The sequence below is a fragment of the Syngnathus scovelli genome, chromosome 4, assembly GCF_024217435.2.
Source record: "Syngnathus scovelli strain Florida chromosome 4, RoL_Ssco_1.2, whole genome shotgun sequence".
Taxonomy (NCBI): Eukaryota; Metazoa; Chordata; class Actinopteri; order Syngnathiformes; family Syngnathidae; genus Syngnathus; species Syngnathus scovelli.
In genome coordinates this window covers 13,775,794-13,792,011 of record NC_090850.1, presented here as the reverse complement: position 1 = coordinate 13,792,011, position 16,218 = coordinate 13,775,794, and the positions used below count along the sequence as shown (strand labels likewise).

The following is a 16,218-nucleotide window of genomic DNA, read 5'->3' as shown; positions in this document are numbered from 1 at the left end:
ACCCAGTGGTGAATTCGGAGAATTACAGTTGACATATGTCATTAAAATTCGTAATCGCATTTTATATTTCTTTAAGCACACAAAACGTTTCAAATAAAGGTGATTAAAAATGTTGACTGGAATGGTACGAAGCACAAGCAACACAAGCGTGTGTACGTCACGCGAGTGACGTCAGAGATCTCTGAACGAACTCTCGCGCAGGAGCACACCGGCCATTTTTCCTCAATAGCACTGCTGCCGCTTTGGGGAGTCACAAAAGCGCTTCTTACCACTTTGATAAGCCTACAAGTTTGGACAAGTGTGACTCGGCTCCGCAAGCTTGGGAAAAAGTCAAAACACGACACGAATCATGCTGCCACTGACGCGTGCAAAGTTATTTTGCTGACATCGTTGTCCGGGTTTGGCTTGACTAAAGTGTCGCACAAATGGAAATGGTGTCCAGCGAGGAGAACCAGTTCGTTTCCAAAGAGGTGAGCCGATCCGATCCAAACTCAGCTCGGATTGCACAATTAACCTGTCATCTTTACTTTACACCCAGAATGCCAGAATACATGTGCGTGATGTCAACGTGTTAAAAGCAGCTTGTTGTTGTTTAGAGGCTAACTTAGCTGCTAGCTGTTAGCCTCCAAACATGACTTGGACGGCCTATCGTGACATGGCTAACTAAAACATTGGCGTTGATGCCACTACATTGGAGATAAGTGATCTCTCGTAACTAAACTGGATATTTAGAGTCATTTAAATGATTAACCTGTGAATCGGAATGCGTGACAGCCACGACATTTTCTGTTGACACGATATGGCCAAATAATATTTCGTCAACTTCCAAGTAGCAGCAGCTCGCTGTCAAGCTAGTCGTCTGATAAGTCCAAACATTGGCAACCTCTCTACTTTGCTTGAATGCGTTCAGTCCAAATGTTAGAAATGTGTTTCGATACGTTTGATACGGTGCAGAATATTTTATTGTCATGTTGGGGCTTGTTTTGAAATGGAGTTTTAGCTTTCTGTTCGACAAGGTGTGTCAGATGCACAATACGGCTTAAAAAATTGACACCGTCACTCTTGACGCGCTCACTAACGTGATCTTTATGCATTTTGCATGATCAAAGTGTTTCCCCAAAGCAATCCTGCAGGCTCAATCGATGACGATCAGCTGTCCTTTTGCTAGAAGTGGGGTGGTGAAGCAAATCATATTGTCAAAAGTCCTCTTGCTTTAACATACTTCGACTCAAGTGAAAGTAAAAAGTAGTCCTCTATTAATATCTTGAGTAACAGAAGAAGAGGAATCTTCAACTTTTAAAAAAGACAACTATATTTAGGAGGCAGTATCAGCGGTCCCCATAGGTGGGTGTGTAAAAATAAAACGTCTCACTGTCAACTTTTGATTTAATTTGTCAAATCAGAGCGCGATCGACAGACAAAAAGTAGGAATTCACAACCTCTGAGTAATAATCAATTACATTTGTTCCTTGTGTTATCATGGTTCACTTTGTGTGGTGGGTTCAGTGCATCAAGCGGGATATTCCCTGCGTTAAACGAGGGATTACTGCAAATTTTTATAAATCATGACGTGCATCACGTTAATTACCCGCACTACTAACATTGTTTCTGTGTAGCACGACTGAGGCTGTGTGTGAGCATCTGACTTTCTGTCACCGTTTCGATTGGTCAAATGGAGTCAAATGTTGGATTAAAAGCACAGGAGGCCCAAGTCTGATGAACCAAAATAAATGGATCACATTAACAGTAATTAAGCCTGATAACGATCCAGATTTGGGCACCCCAGATAGCGCTGCGGATAAAACACAAGTTATCTAGCACGTGTCCTTCATAATATTACCGTTCATCATCGTAATAATGTAGTAGAGTAGTACCTTGACACACAAGTGACCAGTTTATAAGGTTTAGAGGTCGGGGCTGTTGCTAATCCAATCTTTTTGCTTTGACTTCCGAGCTAAAATTTGAGATACAAGCGATAGATGACTCAAGTCATTTCACAACAAGCCACGGGTTGCCAGATAGTGAACCACTTTTCAAAAAGATGCTCGAAGCTGGTTATTGTGACTACCAGTCAAACTAAACATGTTAAACTTACATAATCATAAAAAAATTAAATTTGACTTTTATCAAACATCTGAAGGCCTATAAGAGGAAAAATGGTAAACTTTGGGGAAACAAACATCTTTATTTTTATTACAAGAATTTTTTTTTCCCAATTTGGAGACATGAAGTCTGTCTTGCTCATAAGTCTGATGCAATTTACATATCTGTAGCATGATGTTATGCCAATTGGAACGTGACCAGCCGACTTCAGATTTTGCAACATGTGTTCCGTGTCACCCGCTGCACACGCTTTTCACCTTCACATTTAAATCTTTACTTTTGCACACACACACAAAAGTGTTACTGGAATTTTTTCATTGCCTTTGTTTGATAACAAATATCAGCTAGAATATGGCTGCGTCAAAGTATCATTCACTTGTTGACTTTCGTTGCTTTTTCTGTTATTTTAGTATTTTGCTGCATCTCATAAATGGCGTGTATTGCTATGTCTGTCTACTAATATTATCCTTGCTGCTCTGAAGTATAGAGCCATAAATAAAATAAAAAAGTTGTTGTTGTTTGTGCTACGTTACGTGTGTGTCATGTTGGCACCCAGGTGATTATATCCATGTTAAAAATAACCTTTAATCTCATAATACACTTGTGTGATGTCAGCTGTGGCTCCTTTATAGAACACGTTGCTCGCATTTTGCCTTGATTACAAAACCCATGATAAAGATGAATGTTACTCTCATTGTTCCTTGAAGAAGTCACTCTTTTCCCGAGTGCAAGTCCTGTATGTTTGTAGTAGTAAGTCTGGACTCACAAGTCATCCATGTTGTTCCATATTATTAGGATACATCTTGGAGGTGCAGACAGAGTCTTTTTGACGAAATGAAGAGGATTTCTCAGGTAGCAGTGCCTTGCATTTTGCGTGTGCAGTGCAAGTGAACGCTCATTGGCAGCATGTTGGTAGCCAGTTGCATGAGGATAATGCAACAGTCCATGAGGTTTTGCAGATTTGTAAAAAAAGTCAAGATGTACATTGAATGACCAAGTCTCTTGTTGAAGCGTGCTACTACTAGTTTCTATATAATCCTACAATAATGGCCGGCTGCCTGGATACCAAGAGAGAAGTTGTACTACTGTCAAGCCAAGTTTAGGACAATACGCAAGAATTTTTTTGTATTTACATTTTTACTTGATTATCATATAATTTGAGATTGTTCCGTTTAAGCAGATTCATTGAATTATGTAAAAGACCCGCTTCAGTCGTTCCTCTTGGGTAGCAGTTAAACAAATTGCTGCTAAGCCTGTAACCAAGCAGAGGCGAGCTTTTGCATGTCACCTGTCCGTTGTGATTTACAAGATTTCCTGGGCAAGCAGTTGCGTAGCAGCCTCTACATTCCACCAAAGTGTGCTACCGTCGTCCTACTCGAGTGTGAGCAAATATTGTGCTGACGAATATTGTGCTCTGTGCATCATGATGACATCACTTCCCCGTAGACCTTCTCTCTACCACCTTATTAAGGATTTTGGAGCCGATCTCTGCCAAGCCGATCCTGGTGACGAAATCTGTGCAAAGTCAAATATTTGAGACTTTTGGGAAACATCAGCAATCTCAAATAACGTGCAAATGTGTAAAAAAAAAAAAAAACACACTTCAGAGCCGTCCTCTCCGTGCCAAGGAATCATTCGAATCTGGGTGGAAAATCTGCTGCACGTTTTTCCAGAAATGTCACTCAACTTGTATTAAGTCAGTTTGACCCGTAACACGCTATGACGTGAGGTGTGTTGAACAAACATTGCACAATCAATAAAGTTCAAACTTTCATCAGCTTGTAGCACATTCAACACAGGATGGAAAATAGTCCAGTCATGCTGACCGCCTTCTTGTTATCTTGTATTGCAGATCCAAAAAGCCGCAGACGAACCCAGAGTACTTTGCATAATCCAGGACGTCACCTGTGTCAAAACAGTCAACGAGCGGTTGACCTTCAATCTGCCAGGCTCCACCGCCCTCTCCAAACTCTACGAAGATGTTGCCCACAAAGCAGGATATGTCAACGGCTCCTTTGAACTCGTCTGGGGAAACCCACAAGACATGGTTGGGAAATTCTTCTAGTGACACATCTCACAATTGTAATCACTTCACTTGTCGTACAAGAATTTTCTTTACCATTTCTCGTGAAATATGTTCCCTTGAGGCTGTGCTGTATCTGGACTCTGGGAAGGCAGTGTTTGAAAATCGCACATAGCCTTAACGTTTGATTCCATAGTGGATCTGGACATTGCATGGTTCAGTTGTACAAATCAAACTTAGTGCAGGAGTTTTACCCAATTTGACTGCTTGTATTTGCTTATGGTGAAGAATTTTGAAGGAGGGTAGTATGTGCTCCTTTGTGTACATACTAACTGGCCCTTTTCTTAAAGGAGCCCAAGCTAAACTAATCCCCCTGCTGACCTAGGGCAAAGCCTTAGGTGCTGTAACCTCTTGTTATCTCACTGAGTAGGTCAGTGGATTAAGATATGCTATGACTGCCCTGCAGCTCTCTCTGCGTGCTCGGACTCTGCATGGCCATCAGGAAGAAAATGTGCACGTTAGCTTCAAGCTATTTTACTTCATTTGTTCTCATGAATGCTAAAAATAATTTCAGTGGGAAATAATGTTTGACTGTGTATTGAGAGTCTTGGGTTTACAGTGGTCCTGGCTATTGACTTGTGTTTCAGGGTTAAAAGCATCTTGAAATGATTTAATTTGCACATTGATGGAATAATGTCGTCACACAACACAAGAAGGCACACTTGAACTGGAACACTGGAACTAACAAATATTTTTTTTAATCGATTAATCAAAGCCACACACCCCAGCACCCACTTAGCCAGCTCCGCTTTGCAGAAGTTGCATAAAACTTTATTATAGTATCTTTTACGTCACCGCCAAACCTTGGACGTTGTTTTTCCCCCCCTTCCCCAATGAGCGAGTGCATTTGCATTTAACATGTACAGTGGCAAATTTAATTTTTGCAGTTGATTTTGCCGATTCTTTTTTTTCCTCCGATCTAGCCGTAGTAGACTGTGCTCACCTGAAACTAATGGGACCATAAAGGACACTACACATAGAACGTGCACAAACACAAATCTGAGTTACATAAATCACTGTACTGTGTACTCAGTCGTTAAATTATTATTCAGCACAAACAAGTCACATTCACATGAGGCTCATCAATAGCATGAACAAGCATATTTGCATAAGTAAAACACGAGCACAAATGACAAACATGGGCTGCTTGCTGTTGCGATGAACTGCGATTTACAGCACATATGAATACGATCCAAACCAAAACCCCTGCAGGAGAGAAAACACAAGTTACCGTAAAAGACTGATATTTTAATCTACTACCTTCCCTTTTGTACCTCTAGACACCCCTCGAGCACAGTGGAGAAGTGTCGCTTCTGGATTCTGGGTTTGAACCTGGTGGGAAGAGGAATTTCCTCCAGCTAACAGACAAAGATGGAGAACAACCGCATGTTACTTCGGTGAGTGATGCACAGACAATGTAATCAATCAAAATGCTGCGCTTGGCACTTCAGTTTGCCAGTGAGTGTAAAGGTTGGACTTAGGAGCAATGGAAATTTGCCTCCTTAGTCTCGAATGACTCTATTCTAAAGTGATGGGTACATCGGGTAAGACGAGAGGTGACTGAGGTAATGCAACCATCATGCCCCGTGTTTACCGTACAAACCTGCAGGGTTGATGTTGTGATCAATGCTTGTGTCTTTGGACCAGGTTCAGAAGTTTTAACTGTTGATGGGATGACTCGCACTATATTGTTTTTACTTATCGCACAAACTTAATTTGTTTCTCTGTTTTTCCATGCGTTTAGGATGAGTCTGCCGCAGCGGATAGCAGTGGACTGGATGATAGCTCCCAGGAACGCTTCATTGGGCCCCTGCCCCGAGACGGCACCATTGGCTGCAGTGGAGATTGCAGTACCCCCTCTTACTCTTACACCTCCATCCTCAGCAAATCTGATACGGGTGAGGCCTTGTCTCTTGTAAAATGTGGCATGTTTTTCCTCCAAGCACAGCGGTCTTCTTAGTTTTCTCTCTCTCCTATTTTAGGTTACGTGGGTTTGGTCAACCAAGCAATGACCTGCTATTTGAACAGTCTCTTACAAACACTGTTCATGACCCCGGAGTTCAGAAATGCATTGTACAAGTAAGTAAAGATTTGAAGTCAACCCCTGTTTATCGCAGGTGATATGGGTCCAGGTTGATAAAAAATTTAAATACTTTATTAACACAAAACACATTGTAAACTAATTTCAACACAAATAAACAATAACAACGTACATGTGCCTTTAGGAGGCGGTGAATGCTGAATTAAGATTAATGCGGAGCAATACTGTAGTCAAAGCCATAGAGTTTTCTGTAAACTTTTAAAACATTTGCTATTGTTGGACACTTCAGCTGGGAGTTTGAGGAATCTGAAGAGGACCCAGTCACGAGCATTCCCTACCAGCTGCAAAGACTCTTTGTTCTTCTCCAGACGAGTAAGAAACGCGCCATTGAGACCACCGATGTGACGCGAAGCTTTGGATGGGACAGTAGTGAAGGTAAATGTTCATGCTCTTTCACAGTAGGAATGATTTTGTGTGACGAGGAAACATCACATGCTGTGGGATTTACCCATTTGTTTTTATTTTTATCCCAGCTTGGCAACAACATGATGTGCAGGAACTTTGCAGGGTCATGTTTGATGCCCTGGAGCAAAAGTGGAAGCAGACAGAACAGGTGGGAGAAAGCACAAACAGAAAATCATCCCCACATCACAAAGGCAACAAAAGGCTTTATTTGTGCGAAAAGGGAGGGTTTGACACTTTTTTTTCTAAGATTATGGACTGGGTAGGATTGCGACGACTTAGGCCTCTGGCTGTTCAGACCACAAGGCTGCACATGAGACAAATAAACTTGTTTGCCATTCATTGAAAACAATGCGACTTACTCATTAATTATCCTTTGGGAGACTTTTTTGATAGATCATTTCTCCATCCCGTTGGGATGAAATATGAAGTATGTCCTAGCTTACCCTTGTAAACCCATGTTTGAAAATACCTTTTCTGTGTGTTCTGTAAATATCCACAAAAAGATGACTGGAAAAATTCAGACCTCTGCAAGTGCAGCAGTTTTATTTTACTATTACATTATGTGGCTGCTGTTGTAGCTGGTGGTGCATTATTTCACCCCCAAAGAGAGAAAAAATGGCATGCTGACATCTACCAGCTTCATAGAAATGTCAAAAAGCTGTGACTGCTCCTGTCATGGACCAAACAAATGCTGTTAATAATTTGTGAAATGTCAATGACTTTGTAGAATGACTATCTCTTCAATTTCTTTGCAAGTTGGACTTTTACTATGAATCATATCAGTGAATAAAGCCTGGCTGCGTTCCTCTCTTCAGGCGGACCTGATCAACCAGTTGTACCAGGGGAAACTCAAGGATTACGTCCGCTGTTTGGAGTGTGGCTACGAAAGCTGGAGGATTGACACTTACCTTGATATCCCTCTTGTAATAAGACCATTTGGGGCGAGTCAAGCCTATGGCAGTGTGGTATGTTTTGCTCTATGGTCACCCCCAACCCCCTCCCTCCTTTTCACACCATGGTGTCACGGGAGTGCTAGTTTGAATAAAATTGAATTTCATTTCGGTGCTCCAGGAGGAAGCATTGCAGGCATTTATCCAACCCGAAACTCTAGATGGGCCCAACCAGTACTTTTGCGAACGTTGCAAAAAGAAATGTGATGCCCGGAAGGTGAGCTCACTGTCAATGACTTTGCAGAATCTATATGCAAAATACAGAAGAGCCCTTCTGAGGATTCCGTAATTCCTCAAATCACTTATTTCGTTACAGGGTTTGAGGTTTCTGCATTTTCCTTACCTGCTGACGCTGCAGCTGAAGCGATTTGATTTTGACTATACCACTATGCATCGCATCAAACTCAATGACAGTATGACTTTCCCCGAGGAACTTGACATGAGTCCATTCATCGATGTGGAGGATGAGGTGAGAGCAATTATTGTGGGAACATGTATGTTGATGAGTCACTGGCCGCGGGCTGCTCTGTTGCAGCAACAACTGATTTTTCCTTGAGTCACTCATGATTATTGTAGTTGAGCACTTGAGCTATTTTCCATTCAAATTCCTTTTTTTTTTTTTTGTGATCTGTTCAAATGGCATCTGTAGAAGTCCCCTCAGACAGAAAGCTGCACTGATAGTGGAGCAGAGAATGAAGGCAGTTGCCACAGTGACCAGATGAGCAATGATTTCTCCACTGAAGATTGTGTCGATGAGGGCATTTGCCTGGACAGCACTGCCAGCGCAGAGAGGGTCTTAAAGCAAAAGGTAATTGCTTAACAAATATGAACTCAATTTGGATGAAAATGTGTTTTCTGTTTCTAATCAAATATTGGTAAAAAAAAAATTCCACTCAAATGTAACACATATTACTCAAAAACACCTTTGCCTCCTAGAGGGCCATGTCTCACACACACACACACACACACACACACACACACACACACACACACACACACACACACACATGCAAATAATCCGTAGATTTGCTGAAAATACATATAGAAAGGACATCACGGCGAAACTGCAGTAATAGGTTATTTTTTGCGTAGAAAGAATATTATTGTGAGTATTATTGTACCATCTTTCTGCATATCTCGCTGCACCATTTATTTAATGGTATATACTGCTATTTGTTAGCCTGTCAGTGGTTCGCATTGTGTTAGTATGAAGACTTTTGACGCACTGTGGTTAATGATTATTTTGTTACAAGTAAAAAGCAAGCATCAACCCCCCCCTCCCCCCTTTTTTTTTTTTTTTTTTTAGTTTTTATTCAGTCATTATTGCTATTATTCACTCTGAGCAAAAACATTTCCAACCCTTTTTGTCAGAGTTTGCCGAGCTTTGAGCTGTTCTCCGTCATGGTCCATTCGGGAAGCGCCGCAGGCGGGCACTACTATGCCTGCATCAAATCCTTCACTGACGGCCAGTGGTACAGTTTCAATGACCAGCATGTTAGCAAGGTCAGTATGAACCATTGGGAGTTTCCTTGTCATCATGATTAAAATGAGAGCTTCATCGTGTCATATTTTCCCCCGTGATCTTTTTCTCAGCGACTGATCAATCACCATTGTCATATCTCTTCACGCCTGCTTGATATGTTTTCTTTTTTTGGATAGATCACCCAGGAGGACATCAGAAAGACTTATGGGGGATCCTCGGGGAGCAGAGGATATTATTCCAGTGCCTTTGCAAGGTTGCTTTTGTATATGAGCTCTACTTTGCTGTGTTTTTACTTTTGTGAAGATGAGTAGCATTTCCTTGTTAATGTGAGTGTTTTTTTTTTCTCCAACAGCTCTACAAATGCTTATATGCTGATTTATAGATTGAAGGATCCCTCAAGGAATGCAAGTAAGGATTTTCTTCATTTACAGTGATCCATGTTACCAGTGAAATTATTGTAGCTTCTTCTTCAGCCAGTGTTGATCATTTACATACAAAACACTAACTTGTAAGGAAGTTGTAGAACATACGGATTCACACGGTACCGTGCAACAAGAGTAGCACATCTGACAACACCAACTTGTCACGCACACACAACTCACTGTGAACCTGAGAGGGCAACGTGTCAGTTAAAAGGAGACGCGCAAACTCGTTTCACCACTCAAGGAAAATCACATGTTGAAGCAGTCAGGCTGTCAAAGTGAAAATGAAAGAGAAGTCCAAAGAGGAAAGGATTTGTTATTTAGGCCATATGAAAAGAGAGCAGTAACTACCCTAATGTAGTTTGACCCGCACTTTGACAAGAATACCGAGTAAGGTGCCACAAGAATGAAGAATGCTTTTATCGTTAGTACACGTTTGTTAGACTTGTGTGGCATACTTAGAAGCATAGTTTCCACTGCTGTTTGTTTCTAATCCTCAAGACTTAGAATTCTTCACCCTTTCAGCCTCTAACTGGAAGCTGGTGTCTGAAAAGCATAAACTAAAGTCTTGTGTTGTGACAATGCTGTTGTTTTCATTGCCCTCTAATCAAAACTTTACATGTCTCCTGTCTGAAGAATATTTAGCTATGGATGACTTCCCAGAACACTTGAAGAGTTTGGTTCAGAAAGAGAAAGAGTCCGAAGAGCAGGAGAAGAAACAGAGAGAGATTGAGCGAAACACTTGCAAGGTAGCTGACTTGATTCAATGTCTGTGTATGAATCCTCTGATGTATTGCTTCTTTACGTTTTTCAACTTATATTCCTTATTTTAGATCAAACTTTTCTGTATGCACCCTTCAAAAATGATGGTAGAGAGCAAGCTGGAGGTGCACAAGGACAAAACTCTTCGGGAAGCCACAGAAATGTCCTATAAGGTTTGTTTTACAGTCCTTGAACAGGAAAAAGGTGTGATGGATCCACGTTGATCATGTACTGTGTTTGAAGTTGATGGAGCTGGAGGAAGCGGTCCCCTTGGATTGCTGTCGCCTGGTGAAGTACGATGAATTCCACGAGTACCTGGAGCGCTCCTACGAGGGCGAGGAGGACACACCCATGGGCCTTCTGCTCGGAGGTGTCAAATCCTCTTACATGTTCGACTTGCTGCTGGAGACCCGTCGGCCAGAGCAAGTGTTCCTGCCTTACAAACCGGGAGGTGGGGAGCCCGCTCTTACTGAGACACTTGCATACACTACTGTCAAAAAAAGCCTTTGATTAATGGAAAATAATGTTCAGATGTTCTTGTGGACTTTTCCTTATGTATTATTTATTTTTCTTTTTTGCGCAAGTCTAATTTTTTTTTGCGCTTCAGCAAGCATGATGCTGCCAATATGCTTCACTGTAGGTATGGTTTAACCCTGGTTTCAAATCATTGCAAAAATACATTTAAATTCTCACAAATACATGTGGGAAAGTGTGTTTAGGTCTGATGAAGCAAAGTAATAGTCACGCGTCCTATGTTTGGGGAAAATGCCATTTGAACAGGTGTGTGTGTAGACTTTTATTCATCCACTGTACACTGCTTTTCTTTGAAATCGTTTTTTGTGACCCCCAAAACTTTGAATGGTAGAATATTAAAATCTGCGTGCCCATGACCATGGCAAAGGGCGCATTGCGTATTGTATTGTCCTTGTCACTTGATTAAATGTGTGGATGTATTGTCGTTTTCCCACAGAGGTGATGGTGAAGGTTCATGTTGTGGATCTGAAAACCGAAACCATCGCCCCTCCCATCAGTGTTCGGGCTTACCTGAACCAGACCATCACTGAATTCAAGCAACTTATTGCACAGGTTTACTTTTCATCTCTATTACTTCCAGGGCTGAAAAAAATAATTGTCTGAATGAATAAATAATTTGATTTAAAAAAAAAAATCAAAGCCAAATCTGCAGATTAATGCACAATAATGCATTTTCGTTTTTTGTTTGATTAATTGATGCAATAATGTGAAGGATAATTGATTTAAAAATATCCAATAGCTTTAGGCTTAGTCTAATCATGGGTCGTCCAATTTGTTGCCTTAAACAAACCGGTTCCTGGTAGTTATCGACATCATGCGTGTCCTTCAGGCTACAGGGCTATCAGCAGAATCAATGCGCGTGGTACTGGAGCGTTGCTACAATGACCTGCGGCTCCTGTATGTTCCAAACAAGACACTGAAAGCGGAAGGGTTTTTCAGGAGTAACAAGGTCTGTGGATTTATTTGAATTCTGTCTTACAAGATCACATTTTATCATGTAGTGTTTTAGGGGTTGGCTGACAAAATACCGTGAACACAACAAAACATCGATTGCGACCCTCTCACCATGTCTTTTGCATTTTATGTTCTGTTAGATTTTTGTGGAGAGTTCAGAGTCAACTGACCATCAGGTCGCCTTCACTGACTCGTTGCTGTGGAAGCTGTTAGATCGCCACGGGAATACTATTCGATTACTGGTCTTGCTACCTGAACAGTCCCCCGGCACTTTGGCCAGCAGAACTATTTGCCAAAAGGTTGGCAGTGACTCAGATGTGGCATTTGAAGGATCAAAAGGCGACAGGAAATCAGTGGAGGCTATCCTTGAAGAGAGCACAGAAAAGTTAAAGAACCTCTCCCTGCAGCAGCAGCAGCAGCAGGGATCCAGCACCAGCGACAGTCAGAAAAGCTCTGACACTAGCGACTTTGAACTTATCGAATCCCCCAGCCAAGAAGCGGACTCAAACTCACCCTGCGTGGCCGCAGACAACAGAGATCTAGAAAACCGGATCGGGGGCACTACTGGGTGCAGGGGAAGCGCCTCGTCCGACCCAGAAAACCACTTTGCCTCCGAGGAGCGCTCAGACTCTGAGGTTAACAACGACCGCAGCACCAGCTCAGTGGACAGCGACATTCTGAGCTCGAGTCACAGTAGTGACACGCTGTGCAATGCAGACAGCGCTCCCATCCAGCTGGCCAATGGCTTGGATTCGCACAGCATCACTAGTAGCCGTCGCTCCAAAGCCCGCGAGGGCAAAAAGGAGACCTGGGACACTGCGGAGGAAGACTCTGGCACGGACAGCGAGTATGACGACAACGGGAAGACAAAATCTAAAGCCCAGTACTTGTACTTCAGGACAGAACCTTACTCCCAGGACGACTCCGCCTGCAATACACAAAAATGTATGCACTGTATGATGACGTTGAAACAACTTATGTAGTCTTCTTTTTAAATTATTTTCTAGCAATCACCCCCCCCCCCCACCCACCCCCCAAAAAAAAAAAAAACAACAACTTTTGCATTGCTTACAGATGCCACAGTTAGTAGCAAAGTACTATTATAGTCGAAATGAAGCTCCTTACTGTACTTCCTAATAGGTCACCCTTGATAAGATCCCCAGTTTGTTTGTAAATGTAGAAAAAAGGTCGGTCCTATCTGACATCATTACCGGGGCCAAAGTAGTGGTTCGCTATGATCCTTTTGGTTTTGTCATCAGTGTTAAATTGCTTTGCTATCTTTATACCCCATGCGGTTATAAATCCAGATAACAACCTCCAAAGAAAGGAACTCATGACCTATTGATGTCAAAGTTCAGTGTCCTCTTACTGCAATGAACCACACTGCCTATTAAACATGAAAAGCTCTTCAAACACTACATGTAATGCTGATGGGTGCCCCAGAAGTCACCGTGCACTTCCCATTTTTCCCCCTCGTTTTGTTTCAGCTATCATTCAAACGGCCTTCAGTATTTGACAGCTTGGGCTTTGCAGTTTTTAGAAACAAATCATTCCATTAGCCAGGCTTCGCGAGTTGACATTTTAGCAGTCCTGCAAAATTGCTACCTGTCACTAAAATTCTGTCCCCAACTGCCAGTTTGAAAAGCGTGGAATAATTGTTATTTACCCCCTGCAATACTGTGTTTTGGAGAGAAGAGAATTGCCAGCGTTGAGTTGTTTCCTGTGCTATTTCCCAGGTTTGGTGGTTCACGTGGACAAAAGGATAACGTTGGCAGCTTTCAAACACAATCTGGAGCCCTATGTCGGGGTCATCTCATCCCAGTTTAAAGTGTTTCGGGTTTACGCCAACAACCAGGAGTTTGAAAGCGTACGGCTCAATGAAACACTGTCGTCATTCTCTGACGACAACAAGGTCAGGATCCGTTTTCAAAATTGATTGCGCTCAGTTGGATTTCAGTAACACGTTGAACTTTCCGCAGATAACCATCCGACTTGGGAGGGCCCTTAAAAAGGGTGAATACCGAGTAAAAGTGTATCAACTACTAGTAAATGAACAAGAGGTGAGATTGAGAAGATAAACAGGACAGAAGTTGCAAGCAAGTAGAGCTAATTATGGTTTCTAATTGTTTTGTGTAGCCCTGCAAGTTTCTTGTGGACACGGTCTTTGCAAAGGGCATGACTGTCAGACAGTCGAAAGAGGAGCTGCTCCCTCTCTTGAGAGAGCAGTGCAAGCTTGACCTCAACATTGACCGGTAAGGCCCACACACCAATGAGGAGACGAACATGCATATCCAACAAAAATATATTGTATCATGCTCAGGGTCCGTCTCAGGAAAAAGACTTGGAAGAATCCAGGCACAGTTTTTCTGGACTGCCATGTTTATGAGGAAGACATCAGCATCTCCTCCAACTGGGAGGTTTTCCTGGAAATCCTCAATGGTAATTTTTTTAGGAATAAACACCATGCACTATTTTTTGTCCTGCTCACTGAAGGGCCTTTTGATCACTTTTTCAGAACACGAGAAGATGAAGTCCATGTCGCAGCTGGCTATCCTGACCCGAAAGTGGAGCCCGTCCACCATGAAGCTGGGTTCCTTCCAGGAAGTCATTCTGGAGAGCAGCAATGTTGAGGAACTCAAGGAGAAGGTTACTACTGTCTGTCCTGCTGCAAAATTCAATTGATGGATTTTTTTCCCACACATATTGTATGGTTGAGAACATCCTATGTCCAACATAGCTTTTTCCTTTTTTTTTGCCATTGCAGCTCAGTGAAATTAGTGGTACCCATCTTGATAATCTGGAGTTTGCAAAGGTTTGTGAGATGTTTCCTCCTAAATCATTGATTTTGCTAGCTTTTTTTTTTTTCTTCTTTTAACCGAAGGTCCTTGCATGTCCTGTGTGCAGGGTCGAGGAACGTTTCCCTGTGACATTTCTGTGCTGGAGATCCATCAAGATTTGGACTGGAACCCCAAAGTGTCTGCGTTAAACATGTGGCCCCTGTACATCTGTGATGATGGGGCCGTGGTCTTCTACAGGTAAGATCTCAGAATTTTGAAGAAACTGACCATTCGCATTTACGTTTCTAAGTTTATTCACCGTGGCAGAAGTAAAAACATAAGTGATCACATCTTATTTTTAATTAAATTTACCAGTAAAATAAACTAATAAGGCATTTTCCAGACGCAACGCAATCAATTAAGCAAAACAAAGGGAAAAAAAAAGTAAGTCATTTTATGGATACAGAAAACGTCCTTCAATTGTAGCCTGACCGCGTGTCATTGCCGTGTGCATGTGCGTTTGCAGGGACAGCACAGAGGAACCGATGGAGCTATCAGAAGATGAGCGCAATGAACTCATGAAGAAGGAAAGCAGCCGCCTCCTCAAGACCGGACATCGGGTCAGCTATTCCCCGCGGAAAGAGAAGGCCCTCAAGATCTACATAGACGGGGGTCCTGCCAAGGACCCGGGGCAGGATTGAGTCCTGCAGCTTCTTTTTGCGTCATTCGGATCTTCTGGACACTCTCTGGGAGAGCTTTAGGTGAGCGGATCATAAAAGACTTGAACGTCAAGCGGCGTTGTGAGGTAGAAATGCTCTGTCTCGCCACTCTGAGCTGGGAAACCCCATTGTGCACTGTTAGTTTGTGTTGTACTGTAAAGTTGAAAGGGAATTGAACAATTATTCCTGACAGAAAATGAATCAAACACTGTTTTGAAAAAAATGGGCTCAATCTTTGAAGATCATCAAGGCTTGTCTGACCAGTGAGTCTCCTTCTATTTGTCCGAGTCATCAGCAATTCCTCAGAGATCGTTACGTGCTCACAGCTTTGCTTATCATCTTTTTTTTTTTTTGCTCGCCCGTCTTCACCTGCGCCAGATTTCGTCCCATTGCGCTCTTCGGGTCTCCTCTAGAAAATGTCGAGTAAAGATCATAACAACTGTCGTGATTTTGTAAATTACTTTCCTCTTATAATCATTCTTTGCAACGTCACACACATATGCGCATTTTTTATTTTATTTTGTGGATTTCTTTATCTCATCTCCATTGTGTGCGACATACTGAGAGAGGATGGGAGCTCCCTCATTGGGATTTTTCAGCTGACAGCGTAGGTGTAGTTGGCACTCAAACCCACTGCTGCTTGATAAACGGACACCGGAGGGTGGAGAAAGTTCCCCAGGACACGTGTGTCTTGGCCTGCCACCAGCTGTTCATTGTAGAAATGCCAATGTCTGATTTTTTTTCCTCCTCTGTTGGTGTTTATTTCTTTTGAGATCCAAAATCCTGTGTGAAAATAGTATGAGATGATTTTAGAATTTAATTAAAATGCTTTATTTCATAATCTCAGTTTTTCTTTTTTTTAATTTAAAAATTACGACAGCTTTCTCTCAGGTCCGACGCACATCAAGAGACTCGTTTGTACACG

The 16,218-nt window shown here is 42.2% G+C and overlaps 1 protein-coding gene across 2 annotated transcripts; it reads left to right on the top strand.

Moving 5' to 3' along the window:
* Positions 1-194: 194 nt before the first annotated feature.
* Positions 195-16,134, top strand: usp47 (ubiquitin specific peptidase 47). 2 transcript variants are annotated; one of them, XM_049718880.2, is made up of 29 exons: positions 195-470; positions 2,899-2,955; positions 3,956-4,150; positions 5,467-5,583; positions 5,931-6,084; positions 6,169-6,265; positions 6,517-6,662; positions 6,761-6,840; positions 7,508-7,657; positions 7,764-7,859; positions 7,959-8,111; positions 8,292-8,450; positions 9,014-9,145; positions 9,302-9,378; positions 9,478-9,533; positions 10,184-10,296; positions 10,381-10,482; positions 10,553-10,760; positions 11,280-11,395; positions 11,673-11,792; positions 11,938-12,742; positions 13,534-13,709; positions 13,777-13,857; positions 13,934-14,049; positions 14,118-14,236; positions 14,313-14,443; positions 14,562-14,609; positions 14,702-14,832; positions 15,101-16,134. In XM_049718880.2, exons 1-29 carry the CDS (start codon positions 426-428, stop codon positions 15,273-15,275), a joined length of 4,155 nt encoding a protein of 1,384 aa, XP_049574837.1. In that variant the 5' UTR covers positions 195-425; the 3' UTR covers positions 15,276-16,134. The 2 variants fall into 2 exon arrangements, with proteins under 2 accessions (XP_049574837.1, XP_049574838.1); XM_049718881.2 differs by lacking the exon at positions 2,899-2,955.
* Positions 16,135-16,218: the final 84 nt, after the last annotated feature.